The 22,553-nt window shown below is 34.3% G+C and overlaps 1 protein-coding gene across 10 annotated transcripts in view; it reads left to right on the top strand.

Moving 5' to 3' along the window:
• cacna1ha (calcium voltage-gated channel subunit alpha1 Ha) overlaps positions 1–22,553 on the top strand; it is a 264,933-nt gene that overhangs the window by 51,491 nt on the left and 190,889 nt on the right. For 5 of the 10 annotated variants that reach the window (XM_087244888.1, XM_087244889.1, XM_087244890.1 and 2 more), the window contains exons 1-2: positions 14,482–14,782; positions 19,144–19,478. In XM_087244888.1, coding sequence (XP_087101014.1) covers positions 19,168–19,478 — 311 coding nt within the window. In that variant the 5' untranslated portion in view covers positions 14,482–14,782; positions 19,144–19,167. Of the gene's footprint in view, positions 1–14,481; positions 14,783–19,143; positions 19,479–22,553 lie in introns of those variants that run through there. The other 5 variants (XM_087244883.1, XM_087244885.1, XM_087244886.1 and 2 more) reach the window with 1 other exon arrangement.

Raw genomic sequence — 22,553 nt, forward strand, 5'->3', positions numbered from 1 at the left:
AAGTTAGAAACATGCTATAGCAACATGCTAATTCATACTTAAACCATGCTAGCAACATGCTAATTCATACTGCAACCATGATAATTTATGCTAGCAACTGCCTAGCAACCACTCAGAACATCTTAGCAACCACCTAGCCATACCCTAGCAACACCTTAGCAACCACCTAGCTATGCCTTAGCAATCCCTCAGAACAACCTAAGAACCGCCTAACACTTTAGCAACAATCTGGCAACACTTTAGCAACCACTCAGAACACCCTAGCAACCACCTAACAATAACCTAGCAATACCTTAGCAACCACCAAGCAACGACTTAGTAACCAATCAGAACAACCTAGCAACTGCCTAGCAGCACCTTGCAACCACTCAGCAACCATTTAGAACATCCTAGCAATCCCCTACCAACAACTTAGCGACCAACTAGTAAGGCCTTAGTTACCACCTAGAAACGCCTTAGCAACCACTCAAAAGACCCTAGTAACCACCTAGCAACATCTGAGCAATGGCCTAAAACACCCTAGTAACCACCTAGCAACATCTTAGCAATGACCTAAAACACCTTAGCAACTGCCTAGCAGCGCCTTAGCAATCACCTAGCAATGCCTTAGCAACCACTCAGAATATCCTAGCGACCACCAAGCTACACCTTAACAACCAGTCAAAACACCCTAAAAAATCCTTTAGCAAATATCTAGCAACCACTCATAACACCCTAGCAACAACTTAGCAACCATCCAGAACACCATAACACCCACATAGCAACACCTTGGCAACCACTCAGAACTCCATATCAACCACCTTGCAAGAAACATGTCAGTTCACACTATTAACTTGCTAACATGTATGGGTTTCAAGAGTTCACACTTAGCTGATGATTGATTATAAAGCTTGTTTGGTATGCTGTCCTGGGAGAGAGCCCTGAGCTCATGATCCTTGAGCCCGGGGCTCCCTCCCATTGCAAGGCGGGAGGGGAGTTTGAGCTCAGGTAGATCTCAAGAACTCCCCTGCTGAAGTAACCAATGAACAGTAAGTGATCTTGAAGATAACTATATACTAGGAGCATGTCTATGGTGCCGATTTGGATTAGTCAATTGACTTAATTTGCATGTTTTTGGACGGTGGGAGGAAACCGGGGAACCCGGGGGAAACCCACATGAGCGCGGGGAGAAAGTGCAAACTCCACACAGAAATGTCTGCTGGATTGGTAAAGCCTGGAACCAGAGATGTTCTTGCTGTGAGGCAACAGTGCTACGCACTGGGCCAATGTGTCACCCATCTAGGAAGGAGGAGAAGTAGGAGGAGTAGGAGTAGAAGGGGGGACTCTTTAAAACGAAGATAGCAGTGGAATGAAACCCAGGGTATTTATATTAGTTTAGGAGTCATCTGATTGATGCATTGTGAATTGGATAATGCGGATCCAGCCGCTAGCAATCATGAGCACGTGATCCTCTCAAAATTAGTTTATCCATAAACTTCACTTTTCTCTCTGTGCCAACTGCTTCAGACTAAAACAACTTCTGTTATTTAAACTTTGAAGCTACTTCAAACTTCAGACGAGGCTTTCTCAAGCCACCACAAAGTTTGTCTACGAACTTCATTCATTCATTTTCTTTTCGGCTTATTCCCTTTATTAATCTGGGGTTGCCACAGCAGAATGAACCGCCAACTTATCCAGCACGTTATTTTACACAGTGGATGCCCTTCCAGCCTCAACCCCTCTCTGGAAAACACCCACACACTCTCATTCACACACATACACTACTGACAATTTAGTCTACCCAGTTCACCTGTGCCACATGTTTTTAGACTGTGGGGGAAACCGGAGCTCCCAAAGGAAACCCACATTAACACAGGAAGAATATACAAACTCCACACAGAAATGCCAACTGACCCAGCCGGGGCTCAAACCAGCAACCTTCTTGCTATGAGGCGATCATACTAACCACTGAGCCACCATGCTGCCCCCAAAGCAAATATTTTCAGAAAACTTTTTATGGCAAAATTCAAAGGAATTTAGAACAAACATTTTAGGCTTCTTTTGATAAAAAATAAAACCTTTTTTTATTTGACTTGAGGTATATCAGCTCCTACATTTATTGGTTGAGTCCTGTATTATCTCAAGATCTTGTAAATGTGTGTGTTCTTCTTTTGAAGATTAAGGAGGCTCAAACTGTACACAGTGTATTTCTTTCAGGTTGACTTGTTAGACGTGATGTAATCTGCACATAAGAGCACTGCTCTTGATCCTTGACATTAGTAGCTAATTTCCCCAAAGTACAGGAGGGGCGAAGGCCAAGTGTCCCACAGCAAAGAGGCATATTTATACACCTCATAAAGCTGATTTGGAAATTTTTGGCACGGCGAGAGCTATCATGAATCTTTCCACAGGGCTCTGGGGAAGCTGCAGGAAACTGATAAGGAGCCGAGAAGCCATGTAATACCCAAACTATCAGCCGCTCTTATGATGGGACTAAATCTGCTGCTGTCATGTTATAGTAGTCGTAGTAGTAAGACCTGGAGTGAGTTATCCTGGTGTGAGATGGTCCACTGTACATCCTGCATTGAGGAGAGATTCATCCAACACACCACATTTCTGATGTCCAGGCTGCAGAAGGAAAGGGTCAGACGCTAGTTTAACCTTTAGACGTTTGGTAAGAAGGTCAGAAGGATTGCAGTGTTCATCTGCGAGATTTGCACCCTTGATTCTAATATGAATGTAATTACTGCACTTTACGTTAGAGAAGGAAGTGGTCAATATTAAACCGTCAAATAAGACAAAGGGATATGAGCTTGCGTTAGCCATTTGACCCATGAAGTTTAAGTTTATTACAGAGAATGTTTGGTTCTGATTGGTCAATCAGCAATATTTTCTGATGATCAATGCCAAACATTGAATATCTTACACAGCTGAAGTCAGAATTATTACCCTCCCTTTGAAATTTTCCCAAATGATGTTTAACAGAGCAGGGAAATTTTCACATTTTGTTTGATAACATTTTTTCTTCTGGAGAAAGTCTTACTTGTTTTATTTCAGCTAAAATAAAAGCAGTTTTTAAATTTTAAAACACCATTTTAAGGTCAAAATTATTAGCCCCTGTATATTTTTTGATAGTCTACAGAACAAACCGTCATTATACAATAACTTGCCTACTTACCATAACCTGCCTAACTAACTAATTAACCTAGTTAAGCCTTTAAAAGTCACTTTACACTGTATAATAGTGTCTTAAAAAATATCTAGTCAAATAATTTTTACTGTCATCATGGCAAAGATAAAATAAATCAGTTATTACAAAGGAGTTATTAAAACTATTATGTTTGGAAATGTGCTGAATGAAATCTTTTCTCCGTTAAACAGAAAAATGAGGAAAAAATAAACAGGGTAATTCTGACTTTAACTGTATATGTTACACACCCTGGATTGTGCAGAACTCATAGGCTGATGACTATGTTTGTTGGAGGAGAAAAATGTAATTTAATTCAATTGCTCTTGCCCGGTCTAATATTTTATATTGTATATCAATCAGGCAGTGAAGATCACATATTTTTCAAGAAATATAAAAAGGCAGTTCTCTGGAAGCGCTTGGGCTGGCTGACTGAAAATTAAAAGTTTGTGTGCATATGCACCGTTCCCTATGAAAATCAGGGATGCTCACTATATATGTTCCCTTAATGAAAGTGCAAAAGATGAATCACGTTAATCCACCAAACATAATGACATGTATGATCAGAGACATTTATTTTAATGAAACTTTATATACTGTCTCAGGTTTGTCATTATGTTTGGAGGAGAAATGAAATTTATATACACACACCATAAGAAAATTTAGCAAACATTTATAAGCGATTAATGATTGAAATGTTGCTGGTAAATAAAACAAATTAAAAAAATCAAGTTATTTATTTATTATGTACTTTTAAAAACTTGACAATGAAATATGTTACATTTTTAACATGTGAAAAATATTAGTGCTGCCATTGTTTGTAAATTTTCATGTAGTACAATGAGGACTTTCTCATGTCACCTTTAGTGTATATGTATATGTAGTAAGTAAACAGTATGCAGTGAAAAAAACTCTCTCTCAAAGTCTCTACAAGTGCCTAAATAAGTGCATCACATATTGATTCCCAACCTTATGAGCTTTAGGGAGTTGATTGAGGCGCAGCCTACTGTAAATTTAATGTCTTTAATAGTAAAGCTCATTAATATCATAACATCTTAATATATTATTATTTTGATTAATTTAATTTTAAATTAATTTAATTAATCATTTTAATTTAATTTGAATAATTATCAAATGAGGTTAAGAGAGAAAGAAATGGTACTGGACTATACTTCCCAAACAACTGCTTATAATATTTTCATTTAAATATACATAGATGATTTATATTTCATATTTTTAACATAAAAGGGAGAAATAAATCTCATATTTCATCATTTATATCACAGACTGAGCCTTCAATAAAATCTGTAGTATTTTGGCACAATTTCATTTGTCACTTGGTAGAGGCAGCCAAATCAGGCAGATGCCAGAATGGGCTGGTTTTGTGACATATCCTGATCCTCCAACAGTAAACAAAACCAAACTGGATTAAACTTGGATTTGGTTGTTGTTTGACCCATCAGTTGAGAACCATTGTTTTAGAAACATACCAACTTATTGGTTTTGTGGCCATGAGACAGTGACTAAACAATGCTGACCGGAGGCGGTGGCTCTGAGGGTAAATATCAGCTTGATTTTTGTCTTCTCTTATTATTCTGGTGTGTTTTTCTAACCTCAGCTTGTTAGTGAATCAGTGAAGGCCATTCTCATTACTGCTGTTTTTCTGCCCACGAATTCCTGAAATGTTTCTGCCATTTCACCTTCAAAAGATTGAACGTAATGACTCCATCCACAGATGTTGGCATTGCATCTTTATTGTTGATACGTCTGGCAGATCAGTGGTCTCTTTCTATACTGACGGATTAAAGCCATCAGGAAGATCAAGACAAAAGGAAATCTGCATGACGTCTGTTTAAAGGAGACTCTCATTTGCAAGTTGCAGTTTTTCTTTCATCCTGACCACTGTAGCTCAGAAATTTCTGAGTTAAACTGCCTATGAGTTTCAGTCTAGGGTAAAACAGAAAGAAAGAAAACAAGCAATAACAGTTTAATCCACCTATAAAATGTTTGATTCACCCAAAGTGAATATTTTGTCATCATTTGTCAGTTTGTTCATATTTGGAACATGAAGATTATTTCAATCAGATTTATTCAATTAAATTCAATTCACCTTTATTTGTATAGCGCTTTTACAATGTAATTTGTTTCAAAGCAGCCTCACATACAACAGGGGTGGCCAACCCTGTTCCTGGAGAGCCACCTTCCTTCAGATTTCAGTTGCAACCCATATCAAACACACCTGCCTGTATTTATCACGTGGTGTTCAGGTCCTAATTAATTAGTTCAGGTGTGTTTGATATGGGTAGCAGCTGAAATCTGAAGGAAGGAACCAGGAAGGTGGCTCTCCAGGAACAGGGTTGGCCACCCCTGACATAGAAGATCATAGTAAATTGAAACCGTGTCAGTTCAGCTTTCAGTGTTTAAGTTCAGTTCAGTTTAGCTCAGTTCAGTGCGATTAATAACCACTACTGAGAGTCCAAACACTGAAGAGCAAATCCATCGATGCGCAGCTCTACAGTTCCCGAACCATGCAAGCCAATGACGACAGTGGTGAGGAAAAAACTTCTCCAATTGGTGAAAGTGAAGAATTAAAAAACCTTGAGAGAAACCAGGCTCATTTGGGCATGACCATTTCTCATATGGCCAAACATCTTGTGCAAAGCTGCAGTATATGTGCCGGAGGCTGGAGAATGCTGGACCTCAGAGAAGACTCGTCTGTCCCTGGAGCATAACAGGAATCAGTCTCATGTTTTCCACTCCTCCGTGACCACCACAGCAGCTGCTCAGGATACGGCCTGGTCCAGGATAATGGAAACCTTGGGATCATCTCATCGCTGGTCTTGGATTGAATCAGGCACGCTGCATAGTCTGAGGGCCTCGGGATGAGTATCCCCTGGTGAAAAAAGAGAAGAAAGAGAATAATTAGCGTAGCTGCTATTCATAGTGTATATAAACAAGATGCAAAAACCTGCGTGGAGCACATTCATGTATCATACCGCTAAGTGATGCACTGATTGTATGCTTTATTAAAAAGATAGGTCTTTAATCTAGTTTTGAACTGAGAGTGGGTCTGAGCCTCTGGAAAGCTATTCCAGAGTTTAGGATCCATAAATGAGAAGGCTCAACCTCCTTTACTCGACTTTGCTATTCTAGGTACCACCAGAAACCCTAAGTTTTGAGATCCTAAAGAGCAGGTTGGATTGTAGCAAGACAGAAGATTGGTTAGATAAACAGGAGCTAGATTATTTAAAGCTTTATATAAGAAGCAATATTTTAAAATCAAAATGAAAGGCATTTAAAAGGCAGGCAGTGTAAGGATGATAAAATTGGGGTGAAATTATCATATTTTCTAGACATGGTAAGAACTCTGGTAGCTGCATTTTGTACTACCTAAAGTTTGTTAATAGAGGATATAAAAGATTTCTATCTCTTTGCTAAAAGTCTGTTCACTTAAAACTTGAATGCTTTGAAACATTCATGAAGAGAGAAAAACATAATATTAATTAAGCAGTTTAATCCAAAGCTGAGCATTTGGCACTTCAAAGTGGACTTCACTTTCCGCCATCTTAAGACTCTGTCTTGTAAGGATCAAACATGTTCAGTACAAATTTGATGTTTAATTCCAGAATGGCAACTTATTTAGTAATAATAAGACTTATCTAGAATTTTGTCATGGAATGTTATTTATGCATTCATTCATTTTCCTTTGCGGTAGTCTCTATTTTTAGAGGTTTTTAATGTAGTTCACCCAATCCACCCATAGATAGTTTTAATGTGGTCATGTCATTGGCCCATAAACATTTTCAAACTATTTCATAACTGTAACAAGAGGCAATTTAATCATAACTGAATATTAAAACAGCTATCATAACATTATTTATTAATATGTGGCTCTTGTTGGATTCTCGGAAGCTCTACAATTATTGTTAATTATTATTTATTATTATTAAAATTAAAAAAGTTAAATAGAAAATACATTGAGGTGATTGTTTTTGTTTACATCCCTCAAAATGGTCTGCATGTGTTTAGACTGTGAGTAAACCGCATCATCTGGAAGAAACCTACGCAAACACAGAGAGAACATGCAAACGATTCACAGAAATGTCAACTGACCCAGTCCGCACTCTAACCAGTGACCTTTTTGCTGTGAGGCAAATGCTAAACACTGAGCCAACGTGCTATCGAAACTAGGATGTATAAATCATAATTTAACAATTTAATAATACATTTATTCAAGACTGTAATCAATCTGGAAAACATAACCAAATAGCCAATCTATTTAGATCTGTAAAATGTTATGCTGTATTATAGCAGTTTGGGAAATAAATGGATTGATTTTCAAGAGGTACTGCAGTGCATTATGGATATTTTCTCGCGGGTAAATGTAGATTTGCTTGAATTGTTGCGGTGCACATTGTGGGATTGAGTGAGTGCGCTAGGTAACATGCACTATTGTTTCAGACACCTTTACAAACAGCTGTCCCCTCACAAAGTGCTTTATTTATGGGCCTTGCTTGTTTATTTGAGAGAACATTAAATCAAATTTCATGAAGCTCAAGCAATGGTTGGCACAAAAGAACCAATAGGGTTCATTTTTGCACGTTACACCAGCACATTTGAACCAGTGAAGTTTGTTTACATGTTATAAGCAGGTATGGTTGAGGTGGTCACTAATTTTCCTTCTGTTATGACCCTTGTCTGTGTCAAGGATGTAACATAAAAAACACTGGATAAATAAAATCACTTTTGAGAACCCTTTGGAGTCAGGTCAGTTTATTTGTCTTTTTTAAACACTCAAAATGTAAAGCCAAATACCGCTAAAAGGACCAACAGACAAATAATTACCAAAATTATATCCCCTATCTAAACATCCAAATGAACAAAATACACCTAACAAAATAACAACAATAAATATATTTTAAAAATATTACAAATCTACTCCAATCTTTCCTGACTTTATATACTACCGGTCAAAGGTTTGGGGTCAGTAGGATTTTTAAATGTTTTAAAATAAGCTTCTCATGCTCACCAAGTATGCATTTATATCATCAAAAATACAGTACAAATTGTAAAATAGTGAAATGTATTGCACTATAAAATAACTGTTCAAAAGTAGTTTATCATTTAATTTAATCATTTATTCCAGTAATTTTAAAGATGAATTTTCAGCTTTCAACACACGGATGGATAAACAACAAACAAAGGTCAAAATTTACATGCATACCAAAACGGGAATACACAATCAAAAATAACACTTGAAACTACAACACCAAACACTAAACAACCCGCTCCCTCGCTCCACGCCCATTTACCTTTTTTTTTTTTTTTATGGACGCCCTGGGTCACTTCTGCCAAGGGCACATCGTCTGCTTAATTAGAATAGGGTCTGTGGTGAGAAAAAGAAAGAGAGAGAGATAGTGAGAGACATGCACACACATCTGCTAGAGCAACACTTCAGTTTGCTTCTCTCTGTATCAAGGGTCTCCCCATGCAGTGGAATGAGCTGCCAACCAGAGTTAGGTTTAATTAGTTAGAAAGTAACTGGTTACTTTAATTAAATTATTTATCTGCTGAAAAAGCATAATAAGGAATTACTTTTCATTTTTAGGAAATGCAATTACAGTCATTTAAACATTGTACATATCTTCAAGAATTTTGTGTAAAGCATTCTGCTTTCAGAGAAGCAGAGTAATGGCTTATAATTCTTACAAAATAGATTTTTCAACTAAAGAAGGTTACATTTATCAGGCAATTGCCCATTTACATTGAATGAGAAATTAGCCAATTGCAATATATGCTATACATTTAGAGAAACAGAGAAATATATAGTTGAAGTCAGAACTATTAGCCCTTCCCCCCTGTTAATTTTTTTTCCATTTTTAGTTTAATGAAGAGAAGATTTTTTTCAACATATTTCTAAACACAATAGTTTTAATAACTCATTTCTATTAACTGATTTATTTTATCTTTGCCATGATGACAGTAAATAATATTTGACTAGATATTTCTATACAGCTTAAAGTGACATTTAAACGCTTAACTGGGTTATTTAGGTTAACTAGGCAGGTTAGGGTAATTAGGCAAGTTATTGTATAACAGTGGTTTGTTCTGTAGACTATCTAAAAAATATAGCCTAAAAGGGCTAATAATTTTGACCTAAAATTGATTTTTAAAAAAATTAAAAACTGCTTTTATTCCATCTGAAATAAAACAAATAAGACTTTCTCCAGAAGAAAAAAATATCATCAGACATACTGTGAACATTTGCTTGCTCTATTAAACATCATTTGGGAAATATTTAAAAAAGAAAAACTAATTCAAAGGGGAATTAATATTTCTGACTTCAACTGTATTGCTGTTTATATTTTTAGCATATTAATTCAATTTTTTCCAACTTTCAACTATAGAAGATTACATTTATCAAGATGATTGCACATGTTTACGAAAACAATGAACTGAGAAAGAAATGAAAGACAATATATGGTACAGTGCTCAGCATATATAAGTACACTCCTCACAAATTTCTCTTTCAAATGTATATTTTTAATAGGAAGCTATACAATATTATGTCTGTGCATATACATTAGATTAGTCAGCACTGAAGACAAATCTGGAGCTTATCTAACAAAATAACTTGGGATAACAGTCAAAAAACTAGTACACCCAAATTTATGTTAGGGAAAAATATTAAATACAAAAAACAAAAACAAAAAAAAAAAACGGAAAAATCAAGAGAAACAAAATAAAAGGAAAAATATAATCAAAATTTTGTAGGTTGCAATTTATTTTTGCAATATTTTGCTTGAATTTAATTGTTTTACCTTTTAATTGTATTAATTTTCAAAATATATAGTTTAATAAATCTGTTTTGTTTAAATGCACTAAAATACATTGCCTATATTCACTGAGAAATGAAGAAAAATATTCATATTCATAATGGGTTTTGTATGAAATGTGGTATTAATATTTTTAAAATAATAATTATTTTTTAATAAACCTAAAAGACACAGTCTGACTCAAGTTTGAAGGATTGAAGAGTTTAATTTTTAGCCTATGTATTGAAATTCAGGGATTTCAAATAGTAATGTGTCGACTCATTAAATTGTTTATTGAGCCATTATTTATTATTCTGAGACAGAATAATTGGAGAAGTAATTTAAATACAACTACCTTATTTGCATTCTGAAAATGAGAAAAGTCTAATCAGTTTGGAGCAGCATTTGGGTAAGCAAACGATCATTCATTTTGGGGTCATCTAATCCTTAAAGTTGACAAAGGAGGCCGTTGTACCAAGCAGATTAGGGCACCGGAACCTGTTGCATAATAAGAAGTTGAAGCCCATTGGATTACTCCTTTCCATCCTATCAGTAGCTTTAATTAAAGATCTGCCGTCTTGTAAGGATGAGTTAATTCTGCCTTTCCATATTTATAAGCCCAGAAGCAGAAAGTGCTGGCCCTGTCCAGATGGCTCCTCGGCCACTGGGATAATGACATGCATAGCTTGAAGAAATGAAACGAGAGGGTTAAAGCAGCTTTACAGATTGGAATGGACAGCTGCTGTTCAGAAGACACCAGCGATGTGACACATTTCACTGCCTGACCGAGTCGAGCATGACCTGGCAGAACTTTGAGATAAGAGCAATATTTGAGTTCCTCCTGAATGAGCGCATAATATGAGATAGAAGGAAGAACGTTTCATCCAATCACTGAATGGTCTGAAAGATCCATATTACACCAAATGTCAAAAGAGACTAACAGGAAGAGAAAATATTGAATCCTTAAAATTCTGCAATCGTTGCGAATGACTTGGTGTGGTAAAAGGGATGGAGCGAAGGAGCTAATGGAGGCAAGGCGGGATTAACCACCCAGGGGATGATTGACAGGTCGATGGTGCTGCTTGCATTCCCCCGTCTGTGAACTCACAGATATTGGAGTGGCTTTAGTTGACGCAGCACAACTGTTGGATGCTCACCAAACTGTGAAAACCCCTTGGCCTCAACAATCATCAAATCCATTTCAGTGTAATTTAAGACCCACACCTGTTTCCAGACTGTCGATAGCGCTTTGGTCTTTATCTTCCTCAATTAAAGAAGGGATGGTGTAGAGATTGACACAGTTAGCGAGTCATACATGGCTGTGTGTGTGTGTGTGTGTGTGTGTGTGTGTGTGTGTGTGTGTGTGTGTGTGTGTGTGTGTGTGTGTGGTTATGTACAGTTGAAGTCAGAAATATTAGCCCCCCTTTGTTTTTTTTCTTTTTTAAATATTTCCCAAATGATGTTTAACAGAGCAAGGAAATTTTCACAGTATGTCTGATAATATTTTTTCTTCTGGAGAAAATCTTATTTGTTTTATTTTGGCTAGAATAAAAGCAGTTATTATTTTTTTAAAAACATTTAAAGGTCTAAATTTTTAGCCCCTTTAAGCTATATTGTTTTTCAGTAGTCTACAGAACAAACCATCTATATAAATAAAAAAAAACATTTTGAAATACTCTCATTTAGACCATTTATTTAGGAAAATATCAACTGGTCAAAATATAGAAAACATAAAAATTACTTTTTACTCAAACTACAAAATGAATTACCTAAAAAAAGAGAATGCCCTTTAATAAATATAGGCCTACACCTGTTTTTTTTATAATGCATTATACCTTTTGCTTTGATCAAATATAATTAAATGATGTATAAATATTTTAATTTAGCAAATTTCTCAAATAGCATTCTCGTGTTTACAACATATGAGCAACGTCATCAAATACAAACACACACACACATATATATATATAATATATATAATATATATATATATATATATATATATATATATATATATATATATATATATATATATATATATGTATGTATATATATATATATATATATATATATATATATATATATATATATATTATATACACACACACACACACATATATATATATATATATATATATATATATATATATATATATATATATATATATATATATATATATATATATATATATATATATATATATATATATATATATATATATATATATATATATATACAGTTGAAGTCAGAATTATTAGCCCCCTTAAAATTTCTTTCTTCCTTTTAAAATATTTTCCAAATGATGTTTAACAGAGCAAGAAAAATTTCACCGTATGTCTGATAATATTTTTTCTTCTGGGAAAAGTCTTATTTGTTTTATTTTGGCTAGAATGAAAGGAGTTTTTAATTTTTTAAACACCATTTTAGGGACAAAATTATTAGCCCCTTTAAGCTATATTTTTTCTCGATAATCTACAGAACAAACCATCATTACACAATAACTTGCCTAATTACCCTAACCTGCCTAGTTAACCTAATTAACCTAGTTAAGCCTTTAAATGTCACTTTAAGCTGTATAGAAGTGTCTTGAAAAATATCTAGTAAAATATTATTTACTGTCATCATGGCAAAGATAAAATAAATCAGTTATTAGAAATAAGTTACTAAAACTATTATGTTTAGAAATGTGCTGAAAAAAATCTTCTCTTTGTTAAACACAAATTGGGGAAAAAAACAAGCGGTCTAATAATTCAGGGGGGCTAATAATTCTGACTTCAACTATATATATATATATAATACCAAAATCTTTTGAACAGCACATAAAAACAGTGCTTATGCTTCTATTGTCTGTGTTGTTAATATATTGTACAGAATAGCTGCAGTAGCTGGATTCATGCGATGTTCATTAAAAGCATTTTTTTTTTTTTTTTTACAAATTATGTTTTGTTGTACTCATTTACAAGATAACTTGAGCGTGGAAGTAAAGCATGTATACTCGCCCACTGCCTCTCAATAATGCATTCAGTCCATATATATTTCACTGCTGTTGTATAGCACATGTGCAATCTAAATCCAGGAAAACCCCAGTGCTGCTATCAGTGAGGACCACATGCTTACCTCAAGCTTAAGAGGTCATTCTTCCAGAAGCTGTGTATTGATTATCTCTGGGAAATAATTGATCTATTGAGGGAGATTTTCTTCTAAATGACAGTTCATTTGCTGAGAGTCAAGATACCATGGAAACAGATACTGTACGCTGTAAAATGCTTTTCTCAAGGATTTATTTTTGAGCATGTATCGGGGCCACAGAATGTCTAACCCTTTTTGAGGCATTATTGATTTATGCTGAAACAATGGCTTATTATACAGAACCAAAGGATTATTAATGACACCATGCAGAAACATGTGAAGCTATCATTTTTAAATGTAAAAGCAATTTTGAGCGCATATTCTGAGCAATGTTTGAACAGCTCAGTCAGCTTAGTATTAAAACTCTAAATCCTCATCCAGTTCAAATCAACGATGAAATGCTAAAATTAATATATTCACTTTTTTTTTGTAAAAGTGCTAATTTTCTGATTCTTATATGGGACAAAGTGCAAAAAAACACATACTTGATTGTGGGATAATAGCAGACAAGTATGATAATATACTTTATGCAGGATGCTTTTATTTAATATTTTACAGCTAGGCCTTTATATAAATAAAAATCATTCATAATATTTTAAGTATAGGTAATATAAGTATAGGCAATTTATTGTTCCATCTTTCACCTGGTTCAAATCCATTAAGGTTCATTATTTTTATTTTTAATAGATTATTAATGTATATATATATATATATATATATATATATATATATATATATATATATATATATATATATATATATATATATATATATATATATATATATATATTTTTTTTTTTTTTATATATTTTTTTTTATTATTGACCAGAAATGACAATTCACATGTTTTATAGAATTTTTACTATGATATATATTCAATATATGGATCAGCTGAATATCAGTTTCAGACCATCTTGCTGTATCAGTTCATTCAAATATTGGCATTTAAATATAATGGCGCATTTGTCAATAAATAGATAAAAACAAAGAACAAATGAATAATTATGCAAAATTGATAATAAAAATATTATTTTTGTATCTTACCTGTCAAGTAGCCTTACATTGACAAAGAAAACATAAATGAGTAGCCTATATTTTAAACGTTAAACAGGTTCATACGAATACATTTGTTTTTTTAATATTATATAATATGTTCAATATCAGTCGTCAGATTTTTTTCTTCCAGCGTATATGCAGTAAACCGTGTAGCTATTATAATTAAGTTCCATATGCATATTTTCAGCATGTCTAAAATATACTTGGTCCTAAAAGGAATAATAAACGGGCGTCAGGTGTGAAGTAATGCGGGTAAAGCCAAAGGAAGCGTCATGCGCGCGCTCGCGCTCTGCTCACTAGAAGTTTGGCGTGTCACATCAAGGGAGAATCCAGACCAACATAGATGCACCAAACCCTTTCGCAGTTTTTCCTTTGGATAATGGCTTTTCTTGCTTTACATCTGAGACACTCTGGCATGTTTTGGGATAAATCGCCCATGGTTTGTTCATTTTAAAGAAAACTGAAAGACTTACGCATCGTTCAGTGGCAGAAACTGCATTTGAAAGAGACAAATGGATCACAGCGAGTCTCAGTCTCTTACCAGAACGGATTTTTCTGCGGTACACTGAAAGTAAAGGAGATGCTTATGGGAACCTCTGATTCCTTATCTATAAGGTAACTTGTTTGTTTTGTTTTGTAAGTTGCGTTTAACATCGATTTCTGTCACAGCATGCTTTTGTGCGGGGAAATTAGGACGGTTGGGAAGAAGTAACGTTACTGTAGGAAGATTGGAGATTTTCGTAACAGCATTATTTTCTTCGGCAGCTGTTGTCAGCTTTTTGTCTTTGATATATCTTTTTATATTAATTAAAACATTTACAATGCAAAATATAAAACTGTTATATATTAGTGATCCGTTTGTTTTTGTTTATGTTCAAAAGAAATCTCGGGCAAAGCTTGATCTTGTTTGTTTGGTGCATCTGACGAGCGCTTTTCTCTTTACTGTAACAATCATAAGACCGTGACAATCAGCTCTCCTTCATTTAATGCTCACATCCTATGGCAAGCCGTTTTAACATTCAATAACTGAATTTAGCTACAGTTAGGGCTTTTTAGGGGTACAAGCACCGCAGATTTTCGAATTATTGTTATTATTATTATTATTATTATTATTATTATTATTATTATTATTTTATTTCCTATAAGTGTATGGCAAGTCCTAGACAATTGTTAAGGATGGTCTCACCCACCACTCAGGTGTACAAACACACCTCAATCCGACGATAGGTGGCACTTTACTAGGTACTTTCACTTTTTGTTTTTGTTTTGCTCCACAACCAAACAAGTTTCTTTAAAATTTCTTTTGTCTTAAGATGTGCTGAGTCAAGTTTAGAAAATCTTGGATTTTCTTTGTCATGCATAAATCTAATCTGTCATTTTGAGGATTTTGATAAACCCACTTTTTGCTATACGTGTGAAAATTTACAGCATTTTTAATAAATAATAATAACATTTTATATTTTATTATATTTTATACACTAAATGGTTTTGTGATTATTTCTTTATCACTTACAATGTGTCCTTTTGTCCATTCTTTACTGGTAAATTGTGAGTTTGAAACAAAGCAGTTCCAGCCAGTTGGCTGCTCTGAGAGTGGTTGTCATAGTGAGGTGCTGTTTACTCAGGGGTTGTAACTGAGAAAAGTCCCTAATATTGGGTTGTTGCAGATCAGATATGGTTGTCGCCGGAAATTAATGACAATTATTTATATTATTTATAAAGTTTTCCATTTATTGTATTTTATTAACGCTTACCCCTAGCCCAACTCTAAACCCAACCATCACAGTAATGTAAAACAGTAGTTGTACCGAGTGTTATATATGTTGTTTGTTAAATTACCTGATAAATTATATTTTAATGTCTAGCCCTACCCCAACATCATAACCAACCATCACAGTACTGTAAAATATTCATTATTGTTATACACTGTCACAAAAATGATGCTATATTGACGTCCGCATCCACAACTGTATTCTATCTAAACTTTACCCTAATATTGCTCGTACTTTTTGCTTCTGCAGAGCAGGTATGAGTTCACATTAGTGCAAAAAAAGTTATTATCCATGTAAAAAAAAAATAGATGCACAAACATTTAAACGTGTGTGTTTGTTGTCAAAAAGCTCTTAAATATGCCCATATGTGTTTTTTTATATGTTCACCAGGTAGGGAGGTTGTTGGTTTGTTATTTCAGCCAGTGAGTTTAGGGAGGTGTATGTATTGACGGAGATATAATGATAGCTTTTTCTATTATTGACAATCCAAATGATACATGATGAAATGTGTTTTATTAAGTGAGTTAAAGAGTTAAATTATTTTAAATAGTTGCAAGATAATAGCTGTAATAGTTATATAACATATAATAGTAATTTTATATAATAGGAACATTACAGAAATTATCAGCATTTTTGCAATTTTCATCAGCAGCTTTGTACACTTTTCTTTCTCTTTTGCTAATGTAGAAACATTTTAAGTGCATCTAGATTAATGATATGGTTTGTTTGTTTTTATTTATGCAAATAAAAAAATATAAGAAATTGTGACAACGCTGGATTTTGTTTGTTTGGTGCATCTGACAAGTATATTTCAGCTCACTGTACAATACTTGTCAATCAGCTATCCTTCAATAATGATCACATCATATGGCAAGCCATTTTAATATTCAATAATTAAGTCTACAACTAATATTGATGCTTTTTTAATATTTTAAATAGTTAGTTTAAGACTGTATTACTCACAAGTTTTTGATTTACAAATTCACAATCTTTTTTTTTTTTTTTTACAAAAGTTTATATTTGAATATTATGATAATATTGTATAACTAATTCAAGCATTAAATGATGAGTAATGAATATTATATAACATTACCAGTGATAAACATTAATATAAACTAAAGGTAGTAAATTTAAGTTGCTCAATTAATTAATATTTTTTATTAAAATTATTAATATTATTTAATTAATTAGTTAATTTAAAGAGAAATATGAGCAAAATTGCCTCAGAGCAAAAGCACTGTTGCCTCACAGCAAGAAGGTCGCTGGTTTATGATCATGGTGCATGATCTCCCCGTGTTCGCATGGGTTTCCACCAGGTGCTCCGGTTTTCCCCACAGTCCAAAGAAATGCACTATAAGTGAATTGAATAATCTAATTTGGCCGTAGTGTATGTGTGTGAATGTTAGCGTATGGGTGTTTCCACTGGGCAACCCCTGATAAATAAAGAGACTAAACCGAAGGACAATGAATGAATGAATTGTGCCCAGAATAGACCCACAAAACATAGGCTACATTATTTAGTTCATTATATATAATTTTCATAGTTAAAATACTGGGAGAAATAAGGTAGCAAATTAGCCACTTGATGATTTTATTTTATTTTTTCAAGCCTTTGCATTCACACGGCAGGTTTTTCTCCCAGAGACAAATGCAAATACTGAACTATAGGAGTAAAATAGTGTTGCTAGCATCCGAAGGTGCTACATATGCAGAAAAAAAGTTATGTTTACATACATGGATCTTTACATCCATCTTTGCGATGGACATGGGCAATTTTGCAAATACAGGAAAAATAGTTTTGAACAACTCCAATGAAGAGATGTAGATGACATACTTTCGCATGTTGCGAGACATGTTTGGGTACTTACTGCTGACAGTCTCTTGGTAATTAAAGACTACTGATGTTGTACCCAAATCTGACTCACATATATATATATGGCATATATTGTACTCTCTTTCAAAAGCATGTGCACCACACAGTTGAACGCAGCACAAATAAATTCACAACAGTTTATCATTTCCATTTTATCATTTTTTTTTCTACAGTTGGCACTAAATAAGAACATAGGAGCATTGTCTGATTAATAAGCAGCAAAAAATATGTCTGGAAAAAAGACTCAAAAGCTTTTATTGTCATTAACTAATATTATTGGCATTAGAATGTCCTGATTGGCCTGAAATAGATGTCATCTGTCAGTGCGTTCTGAACTTGTACATGCTTTCTTCAGTATTTACACATAGAAGAATTCCAGCCGTTTACTGGCAATGTTATAACATCTCATTCTGGAAAATTAAAGTAATACATTTTATAATGTTTTAAAAAAGGGCATTCTTTACTGCAATTTACTGGTAATTTTCTGTATAAATCTGTTTATCTTGGTCAAAACAAGGGTAAACTCAGGCTCTCAGTGAAAATCTAATAGTCGACCAAAGAATAGGTCAAAACCAGACTAGACGTCAAATAGACCGATTAGATAGACTTTATACGAGTAGTCATTCATTTCTGTCAATTTGATGACTAGTCTAGTTTTGGCCTATTCTTAGACGCCTATTAGATTTTCACTTACAGCTCAAATTTAGCCTTGTTTTAGCCAAGATGACTATTTTTAGATGTCTATTAGATAACAAAATAACAAAAATGCTTTAATAACAAAAATGCTTGCTGAAATGACCCTATTAAATGTCCCATGAAGTGGCTTAAAATGTGCATTTTTATTTAATGTTTGATGTAATCTCAACCGAAACATGAAGAGAGGCTGGGACATAGTGAAGTCCCTCCTCTTTAAAAAAAAAACAGCCCAAGATGAGCTCAAGCACATCAAATGTAATGGTTAAATACTAGAGAGCTTTTGATTGGTCAAGATTTGAGGAGAAACTGAATGTAATGAAGTGATGAGAAAAAAAAAAAACACATTTATTTATTTAATGGAAGTGACAAACTGCCAGCTTTGTATATTTATATCAGGTTTATATATTTTAAATACAAATTTTGTCACTGTTTTGGATTGCACTAGCTTATAAATATCCTTAAAAATGAACAATACTGATACTAACATCTAAAAAAAAACTTTGATTTAATGTCATGGATAGACCTTAATGAGTGTAGTTAGAAATATACAGGAAAAAGTATAGAAAGAAATAAAAGTTGATTCAGCCTGCCACACAGTCAGTGCTAATTTGACATATTTGTTATTTTAATTGCAGGATACCATTGTCAGACGCTTTATCATGACTGATGGCGAGGGGAAAGAACACTTTCAGTACTTGGAGAGAGAAGAGGTAAGAATTCCCATTTCAGCCTTGTACCAGGCGCCCGGTCCCACTGAAGAGACTGGCGATGAAGAGGAAAAAAGCAGCACATGGATCCCCGTCCATGAGAGCTCTCAGGCACGGGGGTCCGGGGCCCGGGACCCTACCCCAGATTTGGTTTCCAATGAAGAAGAACAGCCCCTCTACCCGTTGCTTGCACCTGTGGTGTTTTTCTGTATCAAACAGACCACTCGTCCACGGAGCTGGTGTCTCAAGATGGTTTGCAACCCATATCCTTTTCATCCGAGACTACCATTTAGGAGTGTGTGGTTTTTAATTATCTTGACGATCCAGGCATTAATCATACACAATAATGGACTAGTTCCTATTTTGTTTTTCTTGGACCTGACAGGACTTCAGTAACAATTAAGATCTGTAGGTGTATGCTGAATGGCTGGCTGGTTGCTGCGGCAGCTTGCAGCTTTCTGCCTGTATTTTGACAGGAAACTTCAATACACAAGAGCTGATCTCGTTCTCCCACCGGTGTAGGCTTCCCGAAGATGCGTCCTTTTTGGCAGTGTTGCAATTAAGAGCACTATTTTATAAATAGCTTCATTAGCTGTAGGGGCGGCTCATGCTCTCTGCTGAGTCTCTTCAGAAATTATGCACAAAATGCAGCATTGCACTTTGTAGATGTTACTTTATGATCTAGATAGATGAACTACAGTGTTTACAATTTCGAGTTTGCAGTGATAGTGCTGGCCTTATTTATGCACTGCAGTTTCCTCCATTTTGTGGCTTGCTTTTTGTAGCCATAAAACAAATTACTCTTGGGCTGTAATCGTTTTCATATTAAATTTATGATGGCCGCATTGTGGTTTGAAGTGCATTATGTGTTTTATCACTTTTTGACTGACAGCTTTAAAGAGAGCAATTAGACCTATGATTAGTGTATATGCACTTAATGGATTTGTTATTATGTGGTCCTGCATGGATACAGAAAGCACTTTATGGGATATTTGGAGGATGTGGAAAGCCTCACTGCAATTTGTATGTTTTCCTTGTACGTTTTGTTGGCTACTTTAATGCTTTTTTCCATTAAAATCTTCTTTATGCAAGTTGTTTATATATTTCACGCTGGGGCTCTTTGCATATAATGCATATAAATGGCAGCTTGTGTTGCTCAGATGTCACTTGGATTATTATAATCACCATTAGGATCTATGCGCAAAGCATGCACTTCATTGTGCAACATTAGAGAAGTGGCAAAATGCATTATTCTGCTGATTATTTTAACCAAATGTAGTGAACAACCGAAATTGAAATGGTGAGTGCATCAGTCATTTGTTGCCCATCAAAGCATGTATTCATAATTTTGGGTCATTTGTAGTCTTCTGTCTTTCTATCTCTCATCTCTGCATGCTAACTAAAAATTGATTTGATCTGTCCTTGTTTTTGGGTCAGTTGGATATCTCCAGTGTTTCAACTGTGTGTACGAAGGCTGTAAATGAGCATGCTTCCTAAATGAAGTATGTATCATCTTTATTTTGATTAGTCATAATGAGTGAGTGAGTTTCCCGCCCTCAGGCACGTGTTGCGAGGCCATAACACTTATTTTATGAGGTGATGATTAATCAGTATTCTGACATATTGTAGATATCATGTCAACTGAGACTATGTTTGTGTTGTTGTGTAGAAATCATTGCCAACTCTTCTCCAAAATAGTCATTTGGAATTTTGCATTAATGCTACATTATTTCATGTTGTGTGTACTTTTGAGAATACCACATTTTCCACTTACCTTTGTAAGAATATTATCTTTGCATTGGCTTTATATCACCTTATTTTGATGGTTCCTTTTGCATATATTTTGTTGATTTTAAGTAGTCCCACATGGAATCTGCGCCCGCAGAAATCCGCCAATTTCCACAGATTGTTAGCTCACCATAGAGTCTATTTATTTACTTGTGTAAATGTGTGTAAATTTATATTTATTGAGTTTTAAAAATTAATTTCACTAATATTATTGACTGATATAAAAATGTTTATATGATTTATTTACAACACAGCTTTGAAAGTAATATTTTTTTACCTTTTTTAGTAGTTATATTATAAGAGAGACTACAATATTGTTTGCCAGATAAATGGATCTAATTGATTTGCATTGTAAACATGAAGTAAAGGTTAATAAGGTATTATTTTTATTGCACATATTAGGTTTTTAGTTATGATCAGGGTCAGATGGAATCTGTGGACGTTTTTTGCTATTTCTGCAGAGAATTTTGGTAAAAATCTGTGGATTTCTGCGGAATTATTTTAGGAGTATTCAGCAGAGTATCATAACTAAAACCTTAATATATATAAAAAAAAGTAATAAATTACTGAATAAAAACTGAATAAATTCAGATTTATACATTTACTCAAGTAAATAAACAGAATTAATGATGGGCTAAAAATCGGCAGAAATCTGCGGAATTCTGCGGAAAATCTGCGGAATTCTGCGAGCGCAGATTCCGTGTGGGCCTAGTTATGATACTCCCAAGACCATTCTATTTTTTTTTTTTTTTTACAAAATCCTGTGCAGAAATAGCAAAAAATGTCAGCCGAATCTGTCTGGCCCTAAATGTATTTTACGCTGCAACCACATGTCAACTAATTCTCATTAGAGTATGAGCAAACTGTCTGTTTAATATCTGCTGACACTGCTCCACCAACAGACATTCAACTGACTATAAGAAACATCGCAGGTACATATCAATTTACACCAGTTGTTCTCAATTCTGGTCCTCGGGGGCCCCCTGCCCTGCACATTCTGTATGTTTTCCATACTTAACACACATGATTCAGATCATCAACTCATTAACAGAGAGATCCATGACCTAATCCTATTGTGTCAAATAAGAGAGTCTTACCAAATGTGTCAACCTGATCTCACTGAGAAGGATATTAACATCTGTTGATCCTGGAACAATATTTAATCAGGCAATTAGAATTAAGGCATAGGTTTAATGTTTATCTTAAGTTTAGCCAGTTAGGTTTATCCACTTCTAAATGATTGTTATCTAACTATTATTCTCCTCTGATTTTGGGAATATTTACAGGTATGGTTGGGTTTAGGTATTATGTTTATGTAGGGAATAGGTATTGGTTATATTTTGGAACAAAAATTATATTCCAGGATCAACATAGTTGTTAATCCAGGATTGCATTGTACCTGGCAAAATCATGACATGCTACAAAATGTGCAAGTTGGGGAGGCCTGAGGACCAGAATTAAGAACCACTGATTTACACTAACCCTAACCTAAAAGTCTACTTATACTGTCAGGAGTATTTGCTGGCATGTGGTTACAATGTATTCTATAA

The sequence above is a fragment of the Danio rerio genome, chromosome 3 (assembly GCF_052040795.2).
Source record: "Danio rerio strain M-AB ecotype USA chromosome 3, GRCz13ab, whole genome shotgun sequence".
Classification (NCBI taxonomy): Eukaryota; Metazoa; Chordata; class Actinopteri; order Cypriniformes; family Danionidae; genus Danio; species Danio rerio.